This window comes from Macaca mulatta, chromosome 2 (assembly GCF_049350105.2).
Source record: "Macaca mulatta isolate MMU2019108-1 chromosome 2, T2T-MMU8v2.0, whole genome shotgun sequence".
In the NCBI taxonomy this organism is placed as follows: domain Eukaryota; kingdom Metazoa; phylum Chordata; class Mammalia; order Primates; family Cercopithecidae; genus Macaca; species Macaca mulatta.
Genome location: NC_133407.1, coordinates 154,982,240 through 155,006,411, shown reverse-complemented (window position 1 = coordinate 155,006,411; position 24,172 = coordinate 154,982,240). Strand labels below are relative to the sequence as shown.

The 24,172-nt window shown below is 46.7% G+C and overlaps 1 protein-coding gene across 30 annotated transcripts in view; it reads right to left on the bottom strand.

Annotated features, from left to right (window-relative positions):
* The window catches only part of CFAP92 (cilia and flagella associated protein 92 (putative)), an 82,621-nt gene that overhangs the window by 55,008 nt on the left and 3,441 nt on the right, over nt 1-24,172 (bottom strand). For 10 of the 30 annotated variants that reach the window (XM_077993580.1, XM_077993581.1, XM_077993579.1 and 7 more), the window contains 8 exons: nt 24,005-24,084; nt 18,048-18,341; nt 16,019-16,209; nt 14,982-15,195; nt 7,234-7,374; nt 6,149-6,236; nt 4,984-5,108; nt 383-529 (listed from right to left, as the gene is read on the bottom strand). In XM_077993580.1, coding sequence (XP_077849706.1) covers nt 383-529; nt 4,984-5,108; nt 6,149-6,236; nt 7,234-7,374; nt 14,982-15,195; nt 16,019-16,209; nt 18,048-18,309 — 1,168 coding nt within the window. In that variant the 5' untranslated portion in view covers nt 18,310-18,341; nt 24,005-24,084. Of the gene's footprint in view, nt 1-86; nt 530-4,983; nt 5,109-6,148; nt 6,237-7,233; nt 7,375-12,665; nt 12,765-14,981; nt 15,196-16,018; nt 16,210-18,047; nt 18,342-18,426; nt 18,703-18,979; nt 21,988-22,088; nt 22,243-24,004; nt 24,085-24,172 lie in introns of those variants that run through there. The other 20 variants (XM_028844516.2, XM_077993598.1, XM_077993596.1 and 17 more) reach the window with 11 other exon arrangements.

The window sequence follows — 24,172 nt, the reverse complement described above, 5'->3', positions numbered from 1 at the left end:
TCAAAAAGGGTTCCCTTTCCTCATTCCCTTTACTAGATGTTTTTGTAAAAATCTATAGGAAAGCATTTATTAAAAGCAGCATCTTCTTTGCAAACACAATGATGACATTTAATATTCCCATAGGCTTCCTTGGAGTTTGGAATCAAATAGAGCCGGGTTCAGGTCCAGACTTCACATTTCCTAGCTGTGTGATCTCAGGCAATGTAGCTACCCTCTCTGGGTCTTAGTTTCCCCCTGTACTATGGAGCCAATTCCCCTGAGTTTCCTGAGGTGGCTGTGAGGATGAAATGAGGTGGCACACAGCAGGGTTGTCATTAGGAGCATCCGCTTATGGCCATTCTGGCAAGCTGGAGCTGCTGGGAACAGGGCAAGGAGTGGGTACCGGCAAGGAGCGGCATGACGGCCAGTTGGATGGAGAAAGCGCTCTGCTTCCTTAGGCCTGTCAGCGTGGGGTCTGCCTCTTCTTCTGCAGGGGGCTTCTTATGTCTCCTCTGGATTTTCTTTCTTCCCTCTGAATCTTTTCCTTTAACTGTGAAATCAAATAAAGGAGATAAGCATTAAGAGGAGACTGTATCTGAGCTGCCACATGTGGACCTGAACATGCTACAGAGATTTGGGAAGGTTCCGGAAGCTCCTAGAAGGCAGGGGTTGTTCTTTGTGTGACTGCCTCTTCCCAGCAACCAGAAGTGGTGGCTAAATATAGATGGCAGGCCCGTTGCCAGTTATATGTAGTAATAAGGTAAGGGTCTCTTATTCCCCGCCTCTGCTAACTGAGAACACAGGTAGAAGAGGACTAAAGTCACCATGACAATGATGCCATAACACACTCAAGGCTTCCTCCAGTCAGCTCTTAATCTCAGCACAGGGCGGAGGGTGGGCTTTTTTAAGAGACCCTGCTCTTAAACAAAAGCCCACAGTCTGAGCCTCAATAACCTCACCTGTTACATGAGGGCAACAGCACCTGCCTTCTAGGGCACTGAAAAGAGGAAATTAGCAACGCTACATAAAACATTCAGCTCAATGCCAAGCTCAGACCAGAAGGAAAAGGAGATGAGAACACATATAAATCTATGGTCATCAAGACTAATGGGACAGATGAGAAAGCCCAGGAACAGACCCAAACACATAGGGGAACCCAACAGATGCCAGAAGTGGCGTTTCAAATCAGTGGGTAAGTTATATTGACTATCCATATGGGAGCAAATTAAGTTACTGAATTATTTCATGGCATATACAAAATGAATTACAGACTAAGAGTATAAAACAAAAACTTCAAAATCATCAGAAGAGTATCTAGGAGACTATACTGACATCTGCATGAAGAAGGATTTCTTTCTTTCTTTCTTTTCTTTTTTCTTTTTTTTTTTGAAACAGAGTTTCACTCTGTTGCCCAGGCTGGAGTGCAATGTCGCAATCGAGGCTCATTGCAACCTCTGCCTCCCGGGTTCAAGTGATTCTTCTGCCTCAGGCTCCTGAGTAGCTAGGACCACAGGCACATGCTACCATGGCCAGCTAATTTTTGTATTTTTAGTAGAGATAGGGTTTCAACCATGTTGGCCAGGCTAGTCTCGAACTCCTGACCTCAGGTGATCCATCTGCCTTGGCCTCCCAAAGTGCTGGGATTACAGGCTTGAGCCAATGCACCCAGCCTCTTTTTTCTTTTTTTTAAGAGATGATGTTTTGCCCGGGTGCGGTGGCTCACTCCTGTAAATCCGGCACTTTGGGAGGCTGAGGCAAGTGGATCACTTGAGGTCAGGATTTTGAGACCAGCCTGGCCAACATGGTGAATCCGGCACTTTGGGAGGCTGAAGCAAGTGGATCACCTGAGATCAGGATTTTGAGACCAGCCTGGCCAACGTGGTGAAACCCCATCTTTACTAAAAATAAAAAATTAGCCAGGTATGGTGGCAGGCACCTGTAATCCTAGCTACTTGGGAGGCTGAGTCAGGAGAATCACTTGAACCTGGGAGGCAGAGGTAGCAGTGAGCCCAGATCGTGCCACTGTACTCAAGCCTGGGCTACAAGAGAGAAACTCAGTCTTTGGGGGAAAAAAAAGAGAGAGATGGTGTTTCACTATGTTGCCAAAGCTGGCCATGAACTCTGGGCTCAAGTGATGATCCCCTCAGCCTTGCAAGTAGCTTGGACTACAGGCATGCACCACCATACCCAGCTGAGGAAGGATTTCTTAAACATTCCTGAAAGTATAAACTAGAGAAGAATAGTTAAATAATTGGTGTACAAAACAAGATACCATAAATCTAGTCAAAGGATAAGTTACATACCCCTGTCTGTGAGGGTTATCATGCATATAACTGGCAATGCACAATCATCCAGATGTAAACACAAAGCTGGCAGATCAATAAGACAATTTTTTTGAACTAACAAAAAAATAAGCAAAGATATGAATAGGAAAATCGTAGAAGAGTGTGACCTATTTTGTCACATGCAGTGCTGCTCAGCCTCACCAGGAGTCAGGAACTAAACCATGTCTGTGCAGAGCAGCAGAGAACAGCAGTCCTTAGGACTGCGAGCAGAGGGGTAAAGAGATGCTGCCTGAGGTCGGGCCCAGTGGCTCATGCCTGTAATCCCAGCACTTTGGGAGGCTGAGGCAGGTGGATCACTTGAGGTCAGGAGTTTAAGACCAGCCTGGCCAACATGGAGAAACCCCATCTCTACTAAAAATACAAAATTAGCCAGGCGTGGTGGCACATGCCTATAATCCCAGCTACTCGGGAGGCCGAGGTAGGAGAATTGCTTGAACCTGGGAGGTGGAGGTTGTGGTGAGCCGAGATCACGCCATTGCACTCCAGCCTGGGCAACAAGAGCAAAACTCTGTCTCAAAAAAAAAAAAAAAAAAAAAGAGAGAGATGCTGCCTGGACAGTAAACTAACAGCATCTAGCAATGGGGTCGAGGCTCACAGACTGTGCCCCAGGGGTCCCACTGGGCCAATGCCTTGGACTCACATGTGTGCCCAGACACTCACCATGGCAGTGCTGGAGCAAGAAATTGGAGACAACTCAGATCCCGGGCAGGGGGACTGTATGCATGCAGGACGGTCCACCCATAACACATGGCAAAATGCTAACACCTAAATTGTGAATATGTAGTTGTTGCATTTTTGTGTGAACTTTCCTATCTTTATTTCAAAATAAAAGAATGGTTTAAAAACCTCATTGAATGCTTAAAGCACATTCTTTAAAAAAGTGACATTTTTAATCTGGAAAAGAAAAAAGTCAGAAGTTGAGAGGCGTTCACATGTGAAAGTGTGACTCAGTCTTTGTGGACCGTAAGAATAGGAATGAGTTTTCTTCAACTGTATCTCCAGTACCCAGCAGAGAGCCTGGCTCAAGCAGTCACTTCCCTCTGCAGCCTTTGACTGTTGCACTAGAACCAGGCCAGTGTCAGCAAACAACAGATTAACTGATTGAGAGATGAGGAAATGATCTGTAGCAATTACAGCTAAAAGGACGTGAAATGGCCCATCCCAGGAGGCAGCAGTATACCCACTGGCTCTAGATTTTCCCACCTCACACTGGAAACACAACTTCTTAATGAGAAACTGGTAAGGGGATGTAGGCTGAGAATGAGGAAGTCGATTTAGTGGCTTCTGAGGGTTCAGATCTCTTGACAGTATGTGAATAAGATTACACACTTCTTCATGAGCGGGTCCCATGACACGGAATACTGTGTTCTTCATTCCACCATAAGAGTAAATACTGGGCCGGGCGCAGTGGCTCATGCTTGTAATCCCAGCACTTTGGGAAGCTGAGGCAGACGGATCATTTGAGATCAGGAATTTGAGACCAGCCTGACCAACATGGTGAAACCCCGTCTCTACTAAAAATACAAAAATTAGCTGGGTATGGTGGTGGATGCCTGTAATCCCAGCTACTCAGGAGGCTGAGGCAGGAGAATTGCTTGAACCCAGGAGGCAGAGGTTGCAGTGAGCCAAGATTGCACCATTGCACTCCAGCCTAGGCAATAGAGCCAGGCTCCTTCTCAAAAAAAAGAAAAGAAGGCCGGGCGCGGTGGCTCACACCTGTAATCCCAGCACTTTGGGAGGCTGAAGCGGGCAGATCACAATTTTGGGAGATCAATGCCATCCTGGCTAACACGGTGAAACCCCGTCTCTACTAAAAATACAAAAAAAAAATTAGCCGAGGGCGGTGGCAGCGCCTGTAGTCCCAGCTACTCGGGAGGCTGAGGCAGGAGAATGACGTGAACCCAGGAGGTGGAGCTTGTAGTAAGCCAATACTGGGCGACAGAGTGAGACTCTGTCTCAAAAAAAAAAAAAAAAAAAAAAGAAAAAGAAAAAGAGTAAATACTTTATCTTTCAAGGAGAGTTTTTACATAAACATGATTCTTTTATGCTTCCCCAACATACCGCATACCTACCCCTACCACAACATCTATCACATAGAATTGTAATTCTTTATTTGAAAGTCTCCATTAGATATTAGAGATTTTCATGTCCCCCATATGCACAACACCGTGGGTCAAAACTATTGTTGGAATGGAATGGATGATGAGGGTGAGTAAATGACATGAGAAGAAATGGAACAAATGGATGGATGGATGGAGATGGATGGATAGAGATGGATGGATGGATGGATGGATGGAGATGGATGGATGAATGAATAAATGGAATGGGTGGGTGGACTGATGAATGGATGGGGATGGATGGATGGGGATGGATAAATGAATGGATGGACGAATAGAGATGGATGGATAGATAGATGGGGATGGACAGATGGATGAATGGATGGATGGGGATGGATGGATGGATGGATGGATGGATGGATGGATGGATGGATGGTAAGGATGGGATGCATAAGTTGAAAATGTATACAGTACTCTTTACTTTTGAGAAACATTTGGTCAAATATGCAAGAATCTCATTGGAATATCCTGAATTTAAAATATTTCATAATTCTTCCAAGTCTAGTTATACTATAAAATTCCCAAATCCTATCCTAACTTACTTTGAGACCTTTGTCTGTCTAATATGTTTGTTAAGCTGCTAAGTGATTCACTCTCAATTAATTCCTTGATCTCCATCATGCTTGCTCCTGCCAAAGAAATGGTTGGTGTTCTTGAAACACTCCATCTAGAAAAGTCACAAAGAGAAAAATGAATGAAGGTGAAAAAAATCAGGGGCCAGATCTGATAATCTATTTACTGATGGACCAAAGGAGAGCAGATTTTTAAAAAACCTTATAGTGCATTCCTCTAACCCAGTGCTTCTCAGTTTTCAATGTGCCTGTGAGTTACCTAGGGATTTTATCAAATAAAATGAAGACTCTGGTTCAGTAAACCAGGGGCAGGCCTGAAATTCTCCATTTCTACCAAATTCCCAGTAATGCTGACACACTTGGTCTGCATTCAAGGTACTAACCAACTCAAAAATATAATGGAAAATAATATATTTTTATAAAAATAACCCAAACTATAAAACATCTAAGAATTCACTTATAGGAATTATCCACAACATTTATAGGCAGAACAAATGAACTCCATTAAAGGACATAAGGGAGGGTATGAATTGAATGAAAGGATATACCATGATCATGGATGAGATACCTTAACAATGTAAAAATGTCAGTTCTTCCCCAAATAATCTATATATTCCATACAAAAACAATTTTTAAAAAAATCAAAATTGTTTAAAGACATGTTCTCTTGGTTCTTCTCATTCCATTTCCCAAAACCACCAGCTGGGCTTCCATTCTCTCCCTGGTCCCCATAGCATCCAAGGAGTCTCCTTCTCCAGACCCTTAGGCTACCAGAGGCCCTAAAAGCAACTGAGCTCATGCAGGATGACTGGAGACTCAGGAGTCTGAAGCTGTGGGTTGGAATCCCAGCTTAACCAGGAATTCTGGTTTATCACTTTGTGTAAATCATTTAATTACTCAGTCACTTTGTGTAGTTATTATGAGGATCAAATGAGATAAAATAATGCATGCAGAAAGTTTGATGTGCAACATATACTCATAAACACAAGCTGCCCTTTCCCTGTTCGCTTAATTTAGCCTGGATTGCATGAGCTCCAATTTAACTGGATTTACTAAAAAACCTACCATGACTCACAGTAGGGCTAGTACAAGAGGATCTCCACTCCCACCACCCAAAATGTCGTTCAATCCTTACTGAACCGTGGAAGAATCGTCCATTTTGGGGGACTTCTCATATTCCTCACTGTTCTTGGAAGAATTTTCGGGCTCTGCTTGGTGAGAACCTGAAAACAGTAGCAAATATTTCTAAGCTTTTTGTTACATGCTAGTTCACTAAGAAATGAGGGCCCCAACCCATTTCTGTAATGTCAGTCTCTACGCAGAAGGCCTGGGATGTGGGAAGCACTCAGTCAAAAAGTTTGTTGTTAATAAGTGAGTAAACGAATAAACACAGACTAATATTTGATTATTTGGATAAATGGAGTCAAGAGGAGACCTCCAGTTCCTTACATAACAGCCCACAGAGAAAAAGAAGAAAGTCTATTATCTATTAAATGGTCCATTTCAGTCCTGTTTACATTAGAGAATAATGAAAACAGTCCCAAGTTCCCAACCATAGGGAATGGTTAGCAAATTACAGTCTGCCGAGAAGATGAAATACTACATAGTCACCACACTACAATGTTACATAGATTGCTCCTTGTGATGAAATTGTTTTCCCTGTTTGTTTTATATTTTTATCTATTCACTGAATTTTCTAAAAACCATATACACAACTTCCACAGTCAGAGAAGTTTTTGGGACCGGGTGCAGTTGCTCACACCTACAATCTCAGCATTTTGGGGGCTGAGGTAGGGGGATCACTTGAGGTCAGAAGTTCAAGACCAGCCTGGCCAACCTGGTGAGGCTGGTCTCTACTAAATGGTCTCTACTAAAAATACACAAATTAGCTGGGTGTGGTGGTGGGCGCCTGTAATCCCAGCTACTCGGGAGGCTGAGGCAGGAGAATCACTTGAACCCAGGAGGCAGAGGTTGCAATGAGCCAAGATTGTGCCATTGCACTCCAGCCTGAGGGACAAGAGCAGAACTCCGAATCAGCAAGGAAAAGTAAGCCATGCAGCAAGAGCAGTACAGCTGTGTGGCAGGATGAGCCCCACCCGCCTCCACTGCCAACACACGGGAGGGACGCCCATGCAGATGCACCACCCCAGCACACCACACGACCACTTTCCCTGCCATTGCCTTGCACTCAGCTTATCCACTAAGGCCTTCTCCGCTCACCTTGCAAAGACTTTGGGTGTTTTTCTACTTTTTCTTGTTTTCCTGGTGGATATTCCTGATTCGACTCTTCTTTGACAATGTTGGCATTCTCAATGCCCTGTTCAGAGAATTTTCTCTGATTTAAAACCAAATGTCTCACTTCTAGAATGCAGGAGAAGAAAGGATCATTGACTCAATCAATCCAAAATATGTATTGAATAACTACTATGGACATTTCTTGGAGACACTGGGGGTTTGGTTTCAGACCACACTAAAGTAAGTATCACAATAAAGTGAGTCACACATTATCTTCCCAGTGCATATAAATTATGTTTATACCATACCATAGTCTATTCAGTGTGCAACAGCATTACATCTAAAAAAAAAAAAAAAAAAAAGTACATACCTTAGTTTAAAAAATACCTTATTGAGCCAGGTACAGTGGCTCATGCCTGTAATCTCAGCACTTTGAGAGGATGAATTGGGAGAACTGCTTGAGCCCTAGAGTTTGAAGCTGCAGGGAGCTGTGACTGCACCACTGCAGTTCAGCCTGGGTAACACAGAGAGATTCTGTCTCTTAAGGAAAAAAAGAGAAAAGGAAAGAAAGTAGGGGAGGAAGAAAGGGAGGGAGGGAAGGGAGAAAGGAGGAAAAAGAGAGAGAAAAAATACTTTATTGCTAAAATATGCTACAGGCTGGGCACAATGGCTCATGCCTGTAATCCTAGCACTGTGAGAGACTGAGATAAGAGGATCACTTGAGGCCAGGAGTTCAAGACAAGCCAGGGCAACATGGTGAAACCTTGTTTCTACAAAAAAAGAAAAATAGCTGGGCATGGTGGCATGCACCTGTAATTCCAGCTATTCAGGAGGCTGGGGTGGGAGGGCTGCTTGATTCTAGGAGGTCAAGGATGCAGTGAGCCATGATCACACCACTACACTGCTGCCTGGGGGACAGAGCAAGACCCTATCTCACACACACACACACAAAAGCTAACACTCATCTGAGCCTGCGGATAATCATCTTTCTGCTGTGGGGGTCTTGCCTCGATGTTGACGGCTGCTCAGTGATCAGGGTGGTGGGTGCCGAGGGCTGGGTTCACCTCACCATGAAGTTGGCTGCATTGATCGACTCTTCCTTTCATGAAAGGTTTCTCTGTAGCATATGAAGCTGTTTCATAGCATTTTTCCCACAGTAGAACTGCTTTCAAAATTGGAGTCAATCCTCTCAAACCCTGCCACTTCTTTATCAACTAAATGTGTGTACTATTCTAAATTCTCTGTTGTCATTTCAACAATGTTCACAGCCTCTTCACGAGGAGTAGATTCCATCTCATCTCAAGAAATCACTTTCTTTACTCATCCGTAAGAAGCAACTCCTTATCTGTTCAAATTTGATCACAAGACAGCAGCAATTCAGTCACATCCTCAGGCTCCACTTCTAATTCTAGTTCTCTTGCTATTTCCACAACGTCTGCAGTGACTTGCTCCACTGAAGCCTTGAACCCTTCAGAGTCATCCATGAGGGCTGGAATCAACTTCTTCCAAACTCCTGTTAATGTTGATGTTTTTACCTCCTCCCATGAATCACAGATGTTTTAAAGACATCTAGAATGGTGAATCCTTTCCGGAAGGTTTTTCTTTTCTTTCCTTTTATTTTTATTTATTTATTTTTGAGATGGAGTCTCGCTCTGTTGCCCAGGCTGGAGCACAGTGGGGCAATCTCGGCTCACTGCAAGCTCCGCCTCCCGGGTTCACGCCATTCTCCTGCCTCAGCCTCCCAAGTAGCTGGGACTACACGTGCGCACCACCACGCCCAGCTATTTTTCTGTAGTTTTAGTAGAGACGGGGTTTCACCGTGTTAGTCAGGATGGTCTTGATCTCCTGACCTCGTGATCCACCCGCCTCGGCCTCCCAAAGTGCTGGGATTACAGGCATGAGCCACCGCACCTGGCCTTGTTTTTTGTTTTTTTTTTTTTTTTTTTTTTGAGACGGAGTCTCGCTCTGTCACCCAGGCTGGAGTGCAATGGCACGATTTCGGCTCACTGCAACCTCCACCTCCCAGGTTCAAGCAATTCTCTTGCCTCAGCCTCCCAAGTAGCTGGGATTAGAGGCGCCCGCCACCATATCCAGCTATTTTTCATATTTTTAGTAGAGACAGGATTTTGCTCTGGATTAGGCTTCAGCTAATATTGTGGCTGGTTTGATCTTCCATCCAGACCATGAAAACTTCCTCTGTATCAGCTATAAGGCTGTTTCACTTTCTTATCATTTCTGTGTTCACTGAGTAGCACATTTAACTTTCTTCTAGAACTTCTCCCTCACATTCTCAACTTGGCTGTTTGGCACAAGAGGCCTAGCTTTCAGCCTGTCTAGGCTTTCGATGCGGCTGCCTCACTAAGCTTAATCATTTCTAGCTTTTGACTTAAAGGGAGAGATGTGCAAGGCTTCCTTTCACTTGAACACTTTAGAGGCCATTGTAGGGTTATTAATTGGCCTAATTGTGGTATTGTTGCCTCTCAGGGAACAGGGAAGCCTGAGGAGAGGGAGAGACAGGAGAATGGCTGGTCACTGGAACCCTGTGTTCTGGAGTCAGAACACACACAGCATTTATCAGTTAAGTTCATCGTTTCACACACATGCAGTTTGTGGCACCTCCAAACATTTACAAAAGTGACATCAAAGATCACCGATCACAGATCACCAAAGCAGGTATAAATAAGTGTGAAAAATCCAAGAATTGGGGCTGGGTGCGGTGGCTCTAGCCTGTAATCCCAGCACTATGGGAGGCGGAGGTGGGGCAGATAGCGGGGTCAGGATATCGAGATCATCCTGGCTAACGAGGTGAAACTCCATCTCTACTAAAAATACAAAAAAATTAGCCGGGTGCAGTGGCGGGCGCCTGTAGTCCCAGCTACTCGGGAGGCTGAGGCAGGAGAATGGTGTGAACCCGGGAAGCGGAGCTTGCAGTGAGCTGAGATTGTACCACTGCACTCCAGCCTGGGCGACAGAGCGAGACTCCGTCTTAAAAAAAAAAAAAGAAACATCCGAGAATTACCAAAATGTGACAGAGACACAAAGTGAGCACCCGAGGTTGAAAAAACGGCATCAATAAACTTGTTCGACACAGGATTGCCACAAACCTCCAAATTGGAAAATGCATGATCTCTGTGAAGCCCAGTAAGGCAAAGCACAATCAATCAAGGTATGCCTATAAGTGACAGTCACCTTCCTCTGAAGAAGATGAAGCAATGGATAAGGCCTCTGTTCTCCTGGAGCTGCTGCCTAGGAAGCTGCCTCCAAATTCCAGGAAACCCAAAACAATAAGCACACACGTCTGGGACAGGCACACATGTTGAGGTTCTCAGACCTCAGCAGGCCAGCAGCCTCCTCCAAATGTGAGCATTGAGCCTGTGACATGCGCTGCTACGCTGGCTCCTAGCATTCCACTTTAAGGAGGGCAGTAACATTCCCCATCTCACAGATGAAGATCTGACACTGAAGTAACTTTCCCGTGGTCAGAGAGGTGGTCCTTAACAAAGCCAGGACTGCACCCAGAGTGCCTTGTCCCCAGCCAGGGTGTCAGCTCCTCAATGCCCTTCATTTCTATCCCTAGAGGCCTCAGATACACATGGCAGCCACCAAGAATGGGGAGGATAATGAATAAATGGAGTAAGTGAATTGACAAATGGAGAGGAAAGATGCTACAAGAAAGAAATGGAAAAAAGGAGGTGAAATTGGATTCAGTGCTGAAAAATAGACAACACTTTTTGGAGAAACAGATGAGGCTGACAGCCATGGAAGAATGCCCAGCTGGTTTATCACGAGGCCTTACCATGAGAGAGAGCCTCATGTCTGCAGGGACCAGGAGGTGGGCTGTGGTGTGAAGGGGCAGTGGCAGTGAGAAGGAGTCTTGGAAACAGATTGTAAAGTGCCTTCAAGGCCAAACCACTTGGTTCTCTAAAGGCCCTGGGGCAGCCATGAACAGCTGCAAAGCACGGCAGCACCAGGACCGAACGGGAGACAGAGAAAGGCCATGCCACAGCGGCAGGAGAGAGAAGGGGGAACAATCCTGGGTGCAGAGAAAGCCAGAGGGCAGGAGGGAGAAGACAGCTGGGCAGAGAGCTCCCAAGAACAACAGGTGGGGGATACCCACTGGGCACCGGGTGGAGGTGCCCAGAATTGAGAGCATAGGAGTAATTAAATGTGACTGGGGGGCTTTGAAAAGAATGCTGTCTTTGTCCAGTCCTGAGAAATCCAGCAGATGAACAGATTGAAGGGAAAAGAAATGCTGAGTGTGATGGTGAATACTGAGTGTGATGGTGAATACTGAGTGTCAACTTGATTGGATTGAAGGAATGCAAAGTATTGATCCTGCATGTATCTGTGAGGGTGTTGCCAAAGGAGATTAACATTTGAGTCAGTGGACTGGGAGAGGCAGACCCATCCTCAATCTGGGTGGGCACCATCTAATCAGCTGCCAGCGCAGCTAGAAGAAAGCAGGCAGAAGAACATGAAAGGAGCTGACTTCCTGAGTCTTCTGGCCTTCATCTTTCTCCTGTGCTGGAGGCTTCCTGCCCTCAAACATCAGCCTCCAAGTTCTTCAGCTTTTAGACTCTTGGACCTACACCACTGGTTTGCCAGGGGGATCTCAGGCATTCGGTCACAGACTGAAGGCTGCACTGTCGGCCTCCCTACTTTTGAGGTTTTGGGACTCAGACTGGCTTCCTGGCTCCTCAGCTTGCAGACGGCCTATTGTGGCACTTCACCTTGTGATCATGTGAGTCAATACTCCTTAATAAACTCCCTTTCATACATACATCTATCCTATTAGTCCTTCCCTCTACAGAACCCTGACTAGTACACTAAGTCAGGTTGGGATATGTCCTTCAAGACCAGCAGGCTGAATACTAACAAGTTCTGGAATGTGACCTACCAGGCATCCAATAAACATCCTATCCCCTTCATAATATGAGACAGAACTCTTACAGTATTCCTGTGCTTCCAAGAAATAAGAGTTTCTGTAAGAAATCTTTTTAAGTGAGAAAAGGCAGGACTTAAGACAACATGTACACTAGATTCACAGGAAAAATGTTAACAATGGCTATCTCTGGACAGGAATCACGTGGTTTTAACTTTTTCTCTTTTTTGCTAGGCGATTTCTAAATTGTTTTACAAACTGAATTCGCATTGTTTTTTTAATGGGGAAAAACTTATTTAAATAAGAAGCAGTGATGCTAAGCTTGGGACAGGGTTCAGGAAGGAGCAGGTGCTGTCATTGCAATGTTTCACAGTGCTAGGCATAGTGGCTCACACTTGTGATCCCAGCACTTTAGGAGGCCAAGGCAGGAGGATTACTTAAGACCAGGAGTAAGAGACCAGCCTTGGTAACATAGTAAGACCCAATCTCTAAGAAAGATAAAATTTTAAAAGTAGCCAGGTGTGGTGGTACATACTCGTGGTCCCAGCTACTCAGAAGACTGAGGCAGGAGGAATCACTTGAGCCCAGGAGCTCAAAGCTGCAGTGAGCTATGATCACATCACTGCACTCCAACCTGGGCAACAGAGTGAGACCCCGTCTCAATCAATCAATAAGAATACTCATAGCAGGAGGCTTGTGGCCTCACCCTGGAGGCCATAGAACACCCTTTCTCCTTCCTTTTCTGGCCACCGAATTCCCTTTACCCATCCAAACTTTGCTACTACGGCCCTTCCTCCAGGAATCCTTCCTGATACTCCCACCTCAGCACCCTACTCCAATGAGAGCCCACCGCAGGGCAGATACTAACCAGGAAGTCTGGCTCAACAGCTCCAAATCAGGCCTGGAATCTGCATGTAAGCATCTGATGCAGGTGGTCCACAGCCCACACTTTGAGGACATGGTTCTTTCCTCTAGTCCAGGTAAGAAAAATTACCTTGAATCCCATTTTCTCACACTGGAAACCTACAACTTGTAGTGTAGGTATATGCATTAGTGTTTCTCAGCCAGGGGCAATTTTGATCCCCAGGGGACATCTGGCAATGTCTGAAGAAATCTGATTGTCACAACTGGCAGGCTACTACTGGAAGCTAGTGGGTAGAGGCCAGAAATGCTGCAAAACACCCAACAATCCACAGAACAGCCCCCAGAGTGAGGAGTTATCTGGCCCAAAATGTCAATAGTGCCAAGAGTAAGCAACTCTGGACATAAATGAAAGATTTAAAGTGGGAAGTTCCAAGCCTCCAAGGTCAGAAAGGCTCCTTGAGAAGGCAGGCTAGAAAATCAGAGAAAAGCAAGGCTTTCCGGCCACACAAAATTGAGGATAATTATACTCGTCTGGAAGGTGCTGACAATGATAATAGTACCATACATCATTGATTCTAATATGTACATCTGTTTTACATTTTTTTTTTTTGAGATAAGTTCTTGCTCTTGTCACCCAGGCTGGTGTGCAGTCATACAAACACAGCTTACTAAAGCCTCAACCTCCCAGGCTTAAGCAATCCTCCACTTCAGCCTTTCAAGAAGCTAGAATTACAGGTGCACATCACCATGCTGGGCTGATTTTTAAATTTTTTGTAGAGACAGGGTCTTGCCACGTTACCCAGGCTGGTCTTAAACTCCTGCCTCAGCCTCCCAAAGTGCTGGGATTACAGGCACAAGCCACTGTACCTGCCTTTTTAAATTTTTAACATCTCTAAGCATCAGGATGCATCTTACAATTAATGCCATGTCATAGTTTAATTGGTAGCATTTAATTACAGTTCTTAAATTTTCTATAGACAATGCATACCCTCCTTATTGCCTGCACCCAGGTGGACCACTCCTGTCAACCTGCCTCCAATATTCCAGTGAAGCAGGTACTAGTTATTTTTCCTTTTTTACAGATGAGAAACGTATGTTCAGGAACATACCCAGGTCACCAGCAAGTACAAGTTGGAGACAGGACTGAATTCCAGCATCTGGCATCAAAGCCTGGATCCTTCCATCCCTCCTGGCTCTCTCCTTCAAGATGAGTTCAAAAGACTTTCTGACATTGGCTGGTCACAGTGGCTCACACCTGTGATCCCAGTACTTCAGGAGGCCAAGGCGGGTGGATCACCTGCAGTCAGGAGTTCGAGACCAGCCTGGCCAACATGGTGAAACCCCATCTCTACTAAAAATACAAAAATTAGCCGGGCGTGGTGGCACGTGTCTGCAGTCCCAGCTGCTCGGAGGCTGAGGCAGAAGAATCACTTGAACCGGGGAGGCAGAGGTTGTAGTGAGCCGAGATGGCACTACTGCACTCCAGCCTGGGCGACAGAGTGAAACTCCATCTCGAAAAAAAAAAAAAAGTCTTTCTGATATTGATAAAATATTTACACAAATGAGTCTGGAAGAGTCTACATGAGAATCTTAAGACAATTGGCTTGGGGTGGTGGGATTTTTAAGTTTTCTCTTTTGTTTCTGGGTATCCTCTAAGGTTTTTTTTGTTTTGGTTTGGTTTGGTTTTTTTTTTTCAGTGAACATACAATACTAGTCCAGACCGGTGGTGGGTGCCCGCGTCAGAGCTGCCCTGGAATGAAAGGGCCCAAAAGGTGGAGTTGCAAGAACACTGCCCACCACACCATCACTCCCCTAGGTGGCGCTTCCTGTCACCACAGCATGGCCTGGTGGGATGCCCCCACGGATGCAGAAACCCGTGTGTGCACATGCCAATTAGATGAAGGAAACCAGGAGACACTGGTTTTTATGCTATTACTACTGAGTAAGCCCCAGGCTTCCAGAACCATTTCAAATAAAACCAGAGCACCTGACTTATGGAAAGCTCCCACGTCGTCTGTGAAGCCGGCAGTCTTTAATCGGTAATATCTGACTTTTCTTGACATCTTGTCTTTAGAGTTCCAGAGCCTCAAGGTGATTTTGTGGAAATTTATTTTCTTTAATAATTCCTTTGTCACATTGATATTAAAAGTCTGCTCCCACGACACCCAGGCTTTGTCACCTTCGTGCCACGGCTTCACAGTCTGTGTAAAACAACATTCAGAGATGTCAACTGGGGAAAGATGTGTGGAGGCCATGGTGAACAGAGCAAACCCCAGCCCCAGCCTGGCCCTCAGCAGCAGCGCTGCCTGACTTCAGTGCCTGGTCACTCTTCAGGCTCTGAGTTCAGGGAAAATGGGGTGGTGTGTACTGGGCCCCATCAGACTTTTGCGTTCCTCAGGAAGAATAAAATCAAAGTAATTATCTGCAAATAGCATCCTCCTCGACTGCTTCTAAGCAATGACCCAGGGTCAAACCACTGGCAGGAGTGTGTGTGTGCAGGTAGTGTGTACACAAAAACTTTTGAAACATTCCGGAAATTACTGGGTAAAATATCTAAATAAAAAATAGGCCAGGTGGGGTGGCTCACACCTGTAATCCCAGCACTTAGGGAGGCCAACGCGGGAGGATGACTTGAGGTCAGGAGTTCAAAGCCAGCCTAGCCAACATAGTGAAATCCCATCTCTACTAAAAATACAAAAACTAGCTGGGCATGGTGGCTCACACCTGTAATTCCAGCTACTCAGGTGGCTGAGGCATAAGAATCACTTGAACCAGGAGGTGGAGATGATTGCACTACTATACTCTAGCCTGGGCAACAGAGCAAGACTCCGACTCAAAAAAAAAAAAAAAAGTCAGTAATTGGAATGATCAGGTCAGTGCAGATTCCTACTCAGGAGGTGGGGCCTGGGATCCTCCAATTCTAGCAAACTGGAGGTAAAGCTGATGTTGCACATCCATGGAGTGGCACACTTTTCATGATAAGCATTAGACCATATGTAAGGTCACATGCACTCACACACGCACCTTTACTCCTGACTCCAGGAACACTTTGGCCACCATTGGAAATAGCAATATGTCAACTTTTTTAGGTTCTCCATCGTCCGGCAGAAGGAAATACTCGATGTGGTAAAAACGACGTAACTTTGAAACAGAACTGTCTGTTTTAGGGTGCTTCTTATATTTTTCAATCAAACTTGCATATTTCCCCTTATGACCTTGAAGATACAGATTGAAAAAGTCTCGTTTTAACCTCATGTGGAAAAGCAGATCCATCTCCCCAGTTCCATGGAGCTTGATGTTGTGAGAGGCTGCGCACTCGACATTGCCTGCCCAGTTTGGGAAAGGAGGTACAGGTCCAGTGCTCCTAGCCAGCAAAGTAGCAGGACCTGGACTGCGCACCTGAGTGCAAAATTGAAGTGCATGGTTTTCAGAGTGAGTGTCTCTGTTGGAGAGTGAGTGTTGGTTAGTAGGCCTAGGGTTAAAAAAGTGATAGAGTTAAAGTGAAATCACATGGCCAAGCCAGATGTTTTTGGGAGAGACGCCCTACTTGCCTCACCCTAGTCCCTCCTGGCCCTAAGAAGCAGGTAAAAAAAATAATAATAATCACAGTACAATGTGATTTGTGCAATAACAGCAGCAGAAACAAGGTTGTGAAGAACAAAGGTGGAGGGGCAAACTCTGCATGGGGAGGGTGGGGTGGGCCTCCCAGGGGGTCCTTAGCAGAGTCTTAGAGGAGCAAAGCTAGCAGATATTCCAGACACAGAGAAAACAGCTTCACAAAAACGTCATAGGTGAAGCTACCCAATGCAGGGTGGACAGGGTGACAGGATGTGGAAGGTACAGATGGGCTTCTGCCAGAGTCCAGAGCCCAAGGAGCCCCCTGACCCCGCCCCTGGTTGCTTACACTCCAGCTTAAACTCCACACTCTAGGTCGGGGCTTTTCACATGATAAGAAGCTCCATAACATTTAATCCAAATATAATTCTATAAAAACATGACCCTCTTTAAAGCTGTAGCTTTTAAAGTCTAAATTTTTAACCCCAGGAGGCTGCTGCAGCATTAATTTTTCTGCTACCAAAATGGTTAGCATTTGTGCAGAGACTGGAGTCAAGCTTCTCCTGCCAGGCTCTGGTAGCATTAGACCTTTTCTGATTCAATCTCAGGTGGGCCAGCAAATGGACAAACAGAGCTTCTCATTTTCTGTAGACAGAAAGGCAAGTTATTTAGCCCTTTTAAAGGAGAAGTTGACAGTATCTGTCAAAAACTGTAAATGTATGCCTTCAATCCAGCAAATTTACTTCTTGGAATACAGACAACAGAAGTGCCCACATATATGCACAAAAATGTATGTAAAGAATGTCTATCGCAGAATTGTAACAGAAAAACATTTGAAACAACTCAAATATCCACCAATAAGGGGTAGGATAAATTAGAGACATATAGAGACGTTCAGAAACCAGCTGCCTTCATTCATTCACTCATTCGTTCACTCTTCAAGGAGTTTCTACCCTGAACATCAGCACCTACTATAAGCCTGGCCCTAGCCCGTAGGATGAGGGAGAGGGGTTGATGGCTCCTCCCTCCCTCCCTCCCTCCCCCTCCATCAGCTCCCACCTCCCACTCTTTAATAAAAGCAAAGGAAGCTGTGGGCTCTGCAAACTCAGACCTCCCCCACAATCTCTCTCATTAGACTCTCCTGCCTCAGACTCCCGGAAAATGTATTTTAAACAAGGTATTAGGTGATGCACAAACGCTTATGAGAATCCATGCCTTAACCTCTCCTTGGTTTTTTCTCCTCTGTAAAAAGCAGACCGAACATCATCTGCTTCAGGGTTATTGAGAGGATTAAGCATGTGAAGCTGATGCAGCCACAGTTGGGCCTCTCCTAAAATTGCTGTTTCTTTTCAACCTCTGTTCCTGGCTGGCACTGGTCAGCCCGCTTTGGGGTGGGGCAGGTGGAGAGACGATGTGGGGCATATGCACCCTAAATTCCTGCAGAAAGTCATACACCTCCTTTTTTCAGAGGGTGTTAGAGTTCTGCTCTAGCACCTACCCGTATTCACAGGGAAGGCCAGTGAGATGGTGAATGTGCAGGGGACTACGTGGGGCACGTCGGAGCTGAAGGTGCTGGCAGTCTCAGATGAGGACTCAGTGCTGCTGCACTGGCGGTCAGAGTCAGACTCCTGGGCCCTGGCCTTGGCCTTGAGGTGTTCCTCCACGTCACACTCACTCGTGGACTGGTAAAAGCTGGTGATGGAGGAGATGGGCTCTATGCTTGCGGGGTCCTCTTCCCACTCCCAGGCATTCAGCGACATGCTGCAGAGCGCGCCGCTGGCCGCCGGCGCTCCTGGCAGGGAGAAAGTGAGGCTGTCCCCGCCTGTATTCCAGGGCTGCTCCAGGAAGTAAGTCCGGCCTCCTGCAGGAGCACCCACCCGTCTCTTCCCCGCTTCCCCAGCTTGCTCCTTGGTGAACTCCGGGGCTCCTTCACTGCCTGCCACACAGTCGGTACTCAACCGACTTAAGAGAATGAATGGATGAAGGAACCACAGAGAAGAGTGGCTGGCAGTAAGCACGACGACGAGCAACCCCGTTTCCTTCGCCTAACCAGGAGTCAGTCGCCGGGCTTCTGGAATGCCTGCCCCAGGTGAGCAGCTCCCGGGAGCCACCAGGCGGAAGAGGGGGCGTCTACTCAGGCAGGTCTGCTGCGACTAAGCACAAGATGCGTTTGCTATTTGGGGAGAGGCAAACCAGGCCGCGGGCAGCACGTGCAGGAGCCTGGCGAGGTCGGGGAGGGCAAGCTCTGCCCCCTAGACAGAACATGAATGTGCACTGGGTGCTGGGGCATCAGCTCAGGGCCCACGGAGGCGGAACGCCGGGCAAACACCGGGGAGGGAACACGCGTCGAGGAGAGGAGGGAAGGGTCCCGGGCTGCTGCGGCCGAGTTGGGGACAGGGGTCGGGGTTCCTCTCCAGGTGCTGGCGGTACCTGCGAGCGGATGCGCTGGGTGGCAGCGGGGAGTTGGACGGCGGCGGCAACTCCCGCACCAGATCCACAGCCACCTCGGCGAAGAGACTCCAAGACTGAAAGGAGCGTCCGCGGGTGCAGGGAGGGCCGGAGGCCCAGCCACTCAGCTCCGTTTGGCGGTTGCTAGGAGATGCGAGGGCCTGCGGCCTGGGGGCGGGGCTCCGCGGGGCGGGGCTTTCCCCCTCAGCCACTGCGCGCAGTCTGTCAAATGGCTACATCCACGTTCAGAAACCAGCTGCCTTCATTCATTCAATCATTCATTCACTCTTTAAGGAGTTTCTACTCTGAACGTCAGCACCTACTATAAGCCTGGCCCTTGCCCGTACGATGGGGGAGAGGGGTTGATGGCTTCTCCCTCCCCCTCCATCAGCTCCCACCTCCCATTCTTTAATAAAAGCAAAGGAAGCTGTGGGCTCTGCAAACTCAGACCTCCCCACGATCTGTCTCATTAGATTCCCTGCTTCTGTCGCTGATGTCCTTAAAATAGCATGAGAATTCTGGTTAGTGATTATGAGCGCCAACTCAGAGATGAGAAAACAAAGCTTAGAGAGGTGAAGCAATTCGCCTGAGGTCGCACAGCAAGTAGGGCGCAGCACTGTGTTGAAATCCGGACTGCCTGACTCCAAAGCCTCCGCTCATCTGCTAAACCACCCAAGCTGAGAGCCCTGGCTGCCGCTCCTAATATAGAAGACCTCAGCACAGCAAGCCGCTGGGGTGGAGGGCTGCGGTAGGCTTCATGGAGGAGGTGAGCAAAGCCAAATCTGGGGGGTGACTAGGCAGAGGCGGTGAAAGCAAGAGAAAGCATTCCAGGTAGAGGCATATGCAAAGGCCCATAGAGGTGAAAGGGCAGGGCAAGTTTCAGGAACGGATGGTGAGGCTGAGGTGAAAGGGCATGGCAAGTTTCAGGAATGGATGGTGAGGCTGCAGCAGCGTGCGCGGCCCATGGTACATAGCCCCAAAGGGCAGGTAGGGCACAGGACTATGGGCAATGGGAAGCCAAGGGCAGGTCTTCTGTTGAGGGAGGGTACCCCGCTCTGGCAGTCAGTTTGTTCAAGAGAATGAGAGCTGAGGCTACACACACGCTTGGCTATTAAGAAAACTTTAGCTCTGAGTTGAGCTATGACCTACTTTGTGTCAAAGAGCAAAACTGTGGCAGAGCTGGGGCTGAGACCCAACTCCTGAGCCTCCTAGTGCATGCCTCCCCAGACTGCTCTCAGGGCATGGGACAGCCCCTTTAATACTGGGCGCTCCAATACTCCTCGGGTTCAGTTAGTCTAAAAAACAGCCTCAAGTACAGCTGTGAGGGGAGACACCAAATGGCAGTGGGCCCTGTGAGGAGGGGGTTGAAACTCTCAGCATGACAGCCACAACCACCTGCCCACACCCCACCTGCAGCAACCTGGAGACTGCTGTCTATATGCTAGGAAGTGCTCAGGAGACACACAAAGGGCTGGAAGAATACAAAGCTACTCAGATACACCAGCCCCCAAAAGGGCCCTTTAACAAGGGCAGTTCAACACCACCATCACCCTCGGACAGACATCAGGCCTCCTGCTCCCCAGGTCCTACCCACTGGCCTGAGGCTGGTTTCCCTCCAAAGGTTCTTTGATCACATCACCACCTAGGGCAGAGGCCAATCTCTCCCCAAGTTCAGTAGTGAGAGGCCAGAGGTCTTGGACCAAGGACCAATGTGCCATCCTGGATGTGCATTGGAAACACCTACATGTCAAAAATACAATTCTGAGGCTTCATTAAAGACCTGTGGAAGTCACTCTCCAGAGGTGGGGCTTAAGAACCAGTGACAGATTGTATTTTCCAAAGACAGCCACCTCAAAAGATCCCCTCCCACATAATCTTCTGGCAGGCATCCTGGGGTTCACATTCCTCCCACCCAGTGGGGGCGGGGGGGGTCTAGACCCCTCCCCTGGAAACTGGGCAGACCTTTGTGACCTGCCTCAGTCAAAAGAGAGAGAGGAAATGACACTATGTGATTTCTGAGGCCAGGTCGTACAAATTCCATCTACCTCTGCCCTGTTCTTTTGAGGTATAGTATTCATGCTAGGAATCCAGCTACCATGTTGTGAGGAAGCCCAAGCAGCCATGTGAAATGGCCACATGAAGCTGTTGTGACTGATGGTTCCCAGCCAATTGCCAGCCTCAACTCCCAGACATATGAGAGTGCAAGAATTCAAATGATCCCAGCCTTTAGTCTTTGAGACACCCTGGCTGACACTAAGAAACAGAAACAAGCTGTCTCCATCATGAGAAATTGCAGATTTATAAGCAAAGTAAGTTGTTGCTCTCTTAAACCACTAAGTTCTGGGGTGATTTGTTGTGCAATAAATAATAGGAACAGGAGCCATATTTTTAAATTACCACCAAGATTGTATTACACAACCAGAATATGGAACCACTGCCCTGAGAGAGGTGGTGTCTGGGTCAAGACCTAGAGCATCACAGGATGAAGTCAGGGCAAAGGTGTGCCACCCACTACTCAGGTGTGAGAGAGTGGTGTGTCTACAACCCCACCTCAGTGAAGATGGCTTCAGGGCTGGCAGATCAGAAGCAAAGGAAAGGGGTCTTCTGTTTCAATTATCTGTTACTGAGTAAAAACCATCCCCAAACTTAATGGCATCAAACAACAAACACTTGTTATTTCTCACCACTCCATGTATCAGCTGGGTAGTTCTCTGCTGGCCTCGCCTGGGCTCACTCCCTGTGCTGTGCTCAGCTGGAGGACCAACATGGCTGAAAGGTGCCAGAAGGCCTCACTTGCATGTCTGGAAGTTGCTGCTGGCTCTCCGCGGGCCCGCTGGTTCCCCTCCATCGGCTCCCCCGCCCCCAATGGTACACCAGCTTCCTTCCAGGTGGCACCTCATCTCCCCGTAGCCTGGCCTGGCTTTCTCACATGGCATTCTCAGAGCAGGGATCCCAGAGGGCACAGAAGAAGCTGCAAGGCCTCTTGGGACCTAGGCGTGGAACCAGCACCATGTCACTCTGCTACATGCCATTAACCAAAGGAAGTCATGAGGCTGGCCCCACTTCAAGGGGATGAAGACATGGACTGTACCTCTGGTAAGCAGAGGGGCAAACATCCAGGGGTGGGAGGTGTTCAAGGTCACTGAACAATCCATCCCTGCTTCCTTACTCTGCCGGGTGGGGGGTTCCCAAGCTCCCACAGGTTATGTCGAGGCCTTCCTGAAGTTATCCCAAGACTCTGGCAGCTGGAAGCATATTGGGAATCAGCTACATCCATCTTCTTCTTGCCCCTTCCCCATTTTTAACAGCTTTATTGAAGTATTTTTTATTTCACAAAATCCATCCATTTCAAGCATAGAATTCAATGATTTTCAGTAATTTTCAGTAACCAAGTGGTGTGATCACCATCATAAATTCATTTTAGAACATTTTCATCCCCCTAATAAGACTTCATGCACATTTATAATTAATCTCTGTTCCAACTCCCAGTCCTAGGCAACCAATATCTACTTTATCTCTAAAAATTTGCCTTTTCTAGACATTTCCTATAAATTGAATCAGACACTATGTGTTCTGGCTTTGTGATTGGTTTCTTTCACCTACCGTTATGTTTCTGAGGTTTATTTATGTTGAGGCATGTGTCGGTATTTCATTCCTTTTCATGACTGAATAATATTCTATTGTGTGGACAGACCACAGTTTGCCTATCCATTCATCAGTTAATGGGCATTTGGCTTGGGCATTTAGACATTTATGAACAATGTTGCAATGAACATTCCCATGCAAGTCTTTGTGTGGACGTGTTTTCATTTCTCTTGGGTCGATATCTAGGAGTGGAATAGTTGGGTCGTATGGTCATTTTGTGATTAACTTCTTGAGAAACTGCCAAACTATCTTCCACAGGGGCTGCATCATTTTATGTTCCCATCAATAACATGAAGTTTCCTGTTTCTCCAAATTCTTGACAAGATTTGTTGCCTGTTTTATTCATTACAGCTATTCTCATGGGTATGATATAGTATTTCATTGTAGTTTTCATGTGCATTTCCCTAACAATTAAGAATACTGAGATTGTTTTATATGCATGTTGGCCATTTATACAACTTCTTTGGCGAAATATCTGTTTGTATCTTTCACTCACTTTTGATTGGATTGTTTGTCTTCTTGTTACTTGTTACTTGTTCTTACAAGCCAGAACACACTTGTAAGAGTTCATTGTAAATTCTGAATATAAGTTCTTTACTGGGCATATGTTTTACAAATATTTCCTTCTAGTCTCCTGTTCATCTTATTTTCTTAATAGTATCTTTTGAAGTGTAAATGTTTTGAACTTTGATGAAAGTCCAATTCATCATTTTTTTTCTTTTTTGGACCATGCATTTGGTGTTGTATCTAAGAAATCTTTGCCTAACAACAGGCCTATTTTTAATAGAAGTAAAGCGCCGGGCGTGGTGGCTCAAGCACTTTGGGAGGCCGAGACGGGCGGATCACGAGGTCAGGAGATCGAGACCATCCTGGCGAACACGGTGAAACCCCGTCTCTACTAAAAAAAATACAAAAAACTAGCCGGGCGAGGTGGCGGGCGCCTGTAGTCCCAGCTACTCGGGAGGCTGAGGCAGGAGAATGGCGTAAACCCGGAAGGCGGAGCTTGCAGTGAGCTGAGATCCGGCCACTGCACTCCAGCCCGGGCTACAGAGCGAGACTCCGCCTCAAAAAAAAAAAAAAAAAAAAAAAAAAAGAAGTAAAGCTTGGTGTCTGAACACTAAAGCAAATCCACTAACCAAGACTCCTAAAAACCCAAAAGCTTTATGACACTGAAAATAATGGCCCAAGGACATTCCCAGACAATTCTGGGCTCTGGATAGAATAACACAAGTTTCCAAAAAACAGTGTGACAATATCGCGAGTTTATAAAATATGTATACTCCATGGCCCGGTAATAAATCACTCAAGATATGGCACAAACTGTTCACAGTATTGTTTTTGTGGAGAAAAGCTGAAAATTACCTCTGTAGGCATCTGTGGGGGATGACAAAGCACCTTATAGTTCATTCTGAGGGAGCACAGAGCAGCCTCTGGAGCAGTGTCTGCAAAGAAACCACAGTCAAGCTGTTTACAAAGCTCAGTTCCTGTGCAAAGAAAGATCCCAACGGCACCCTTTCCACTGTGCTTTTC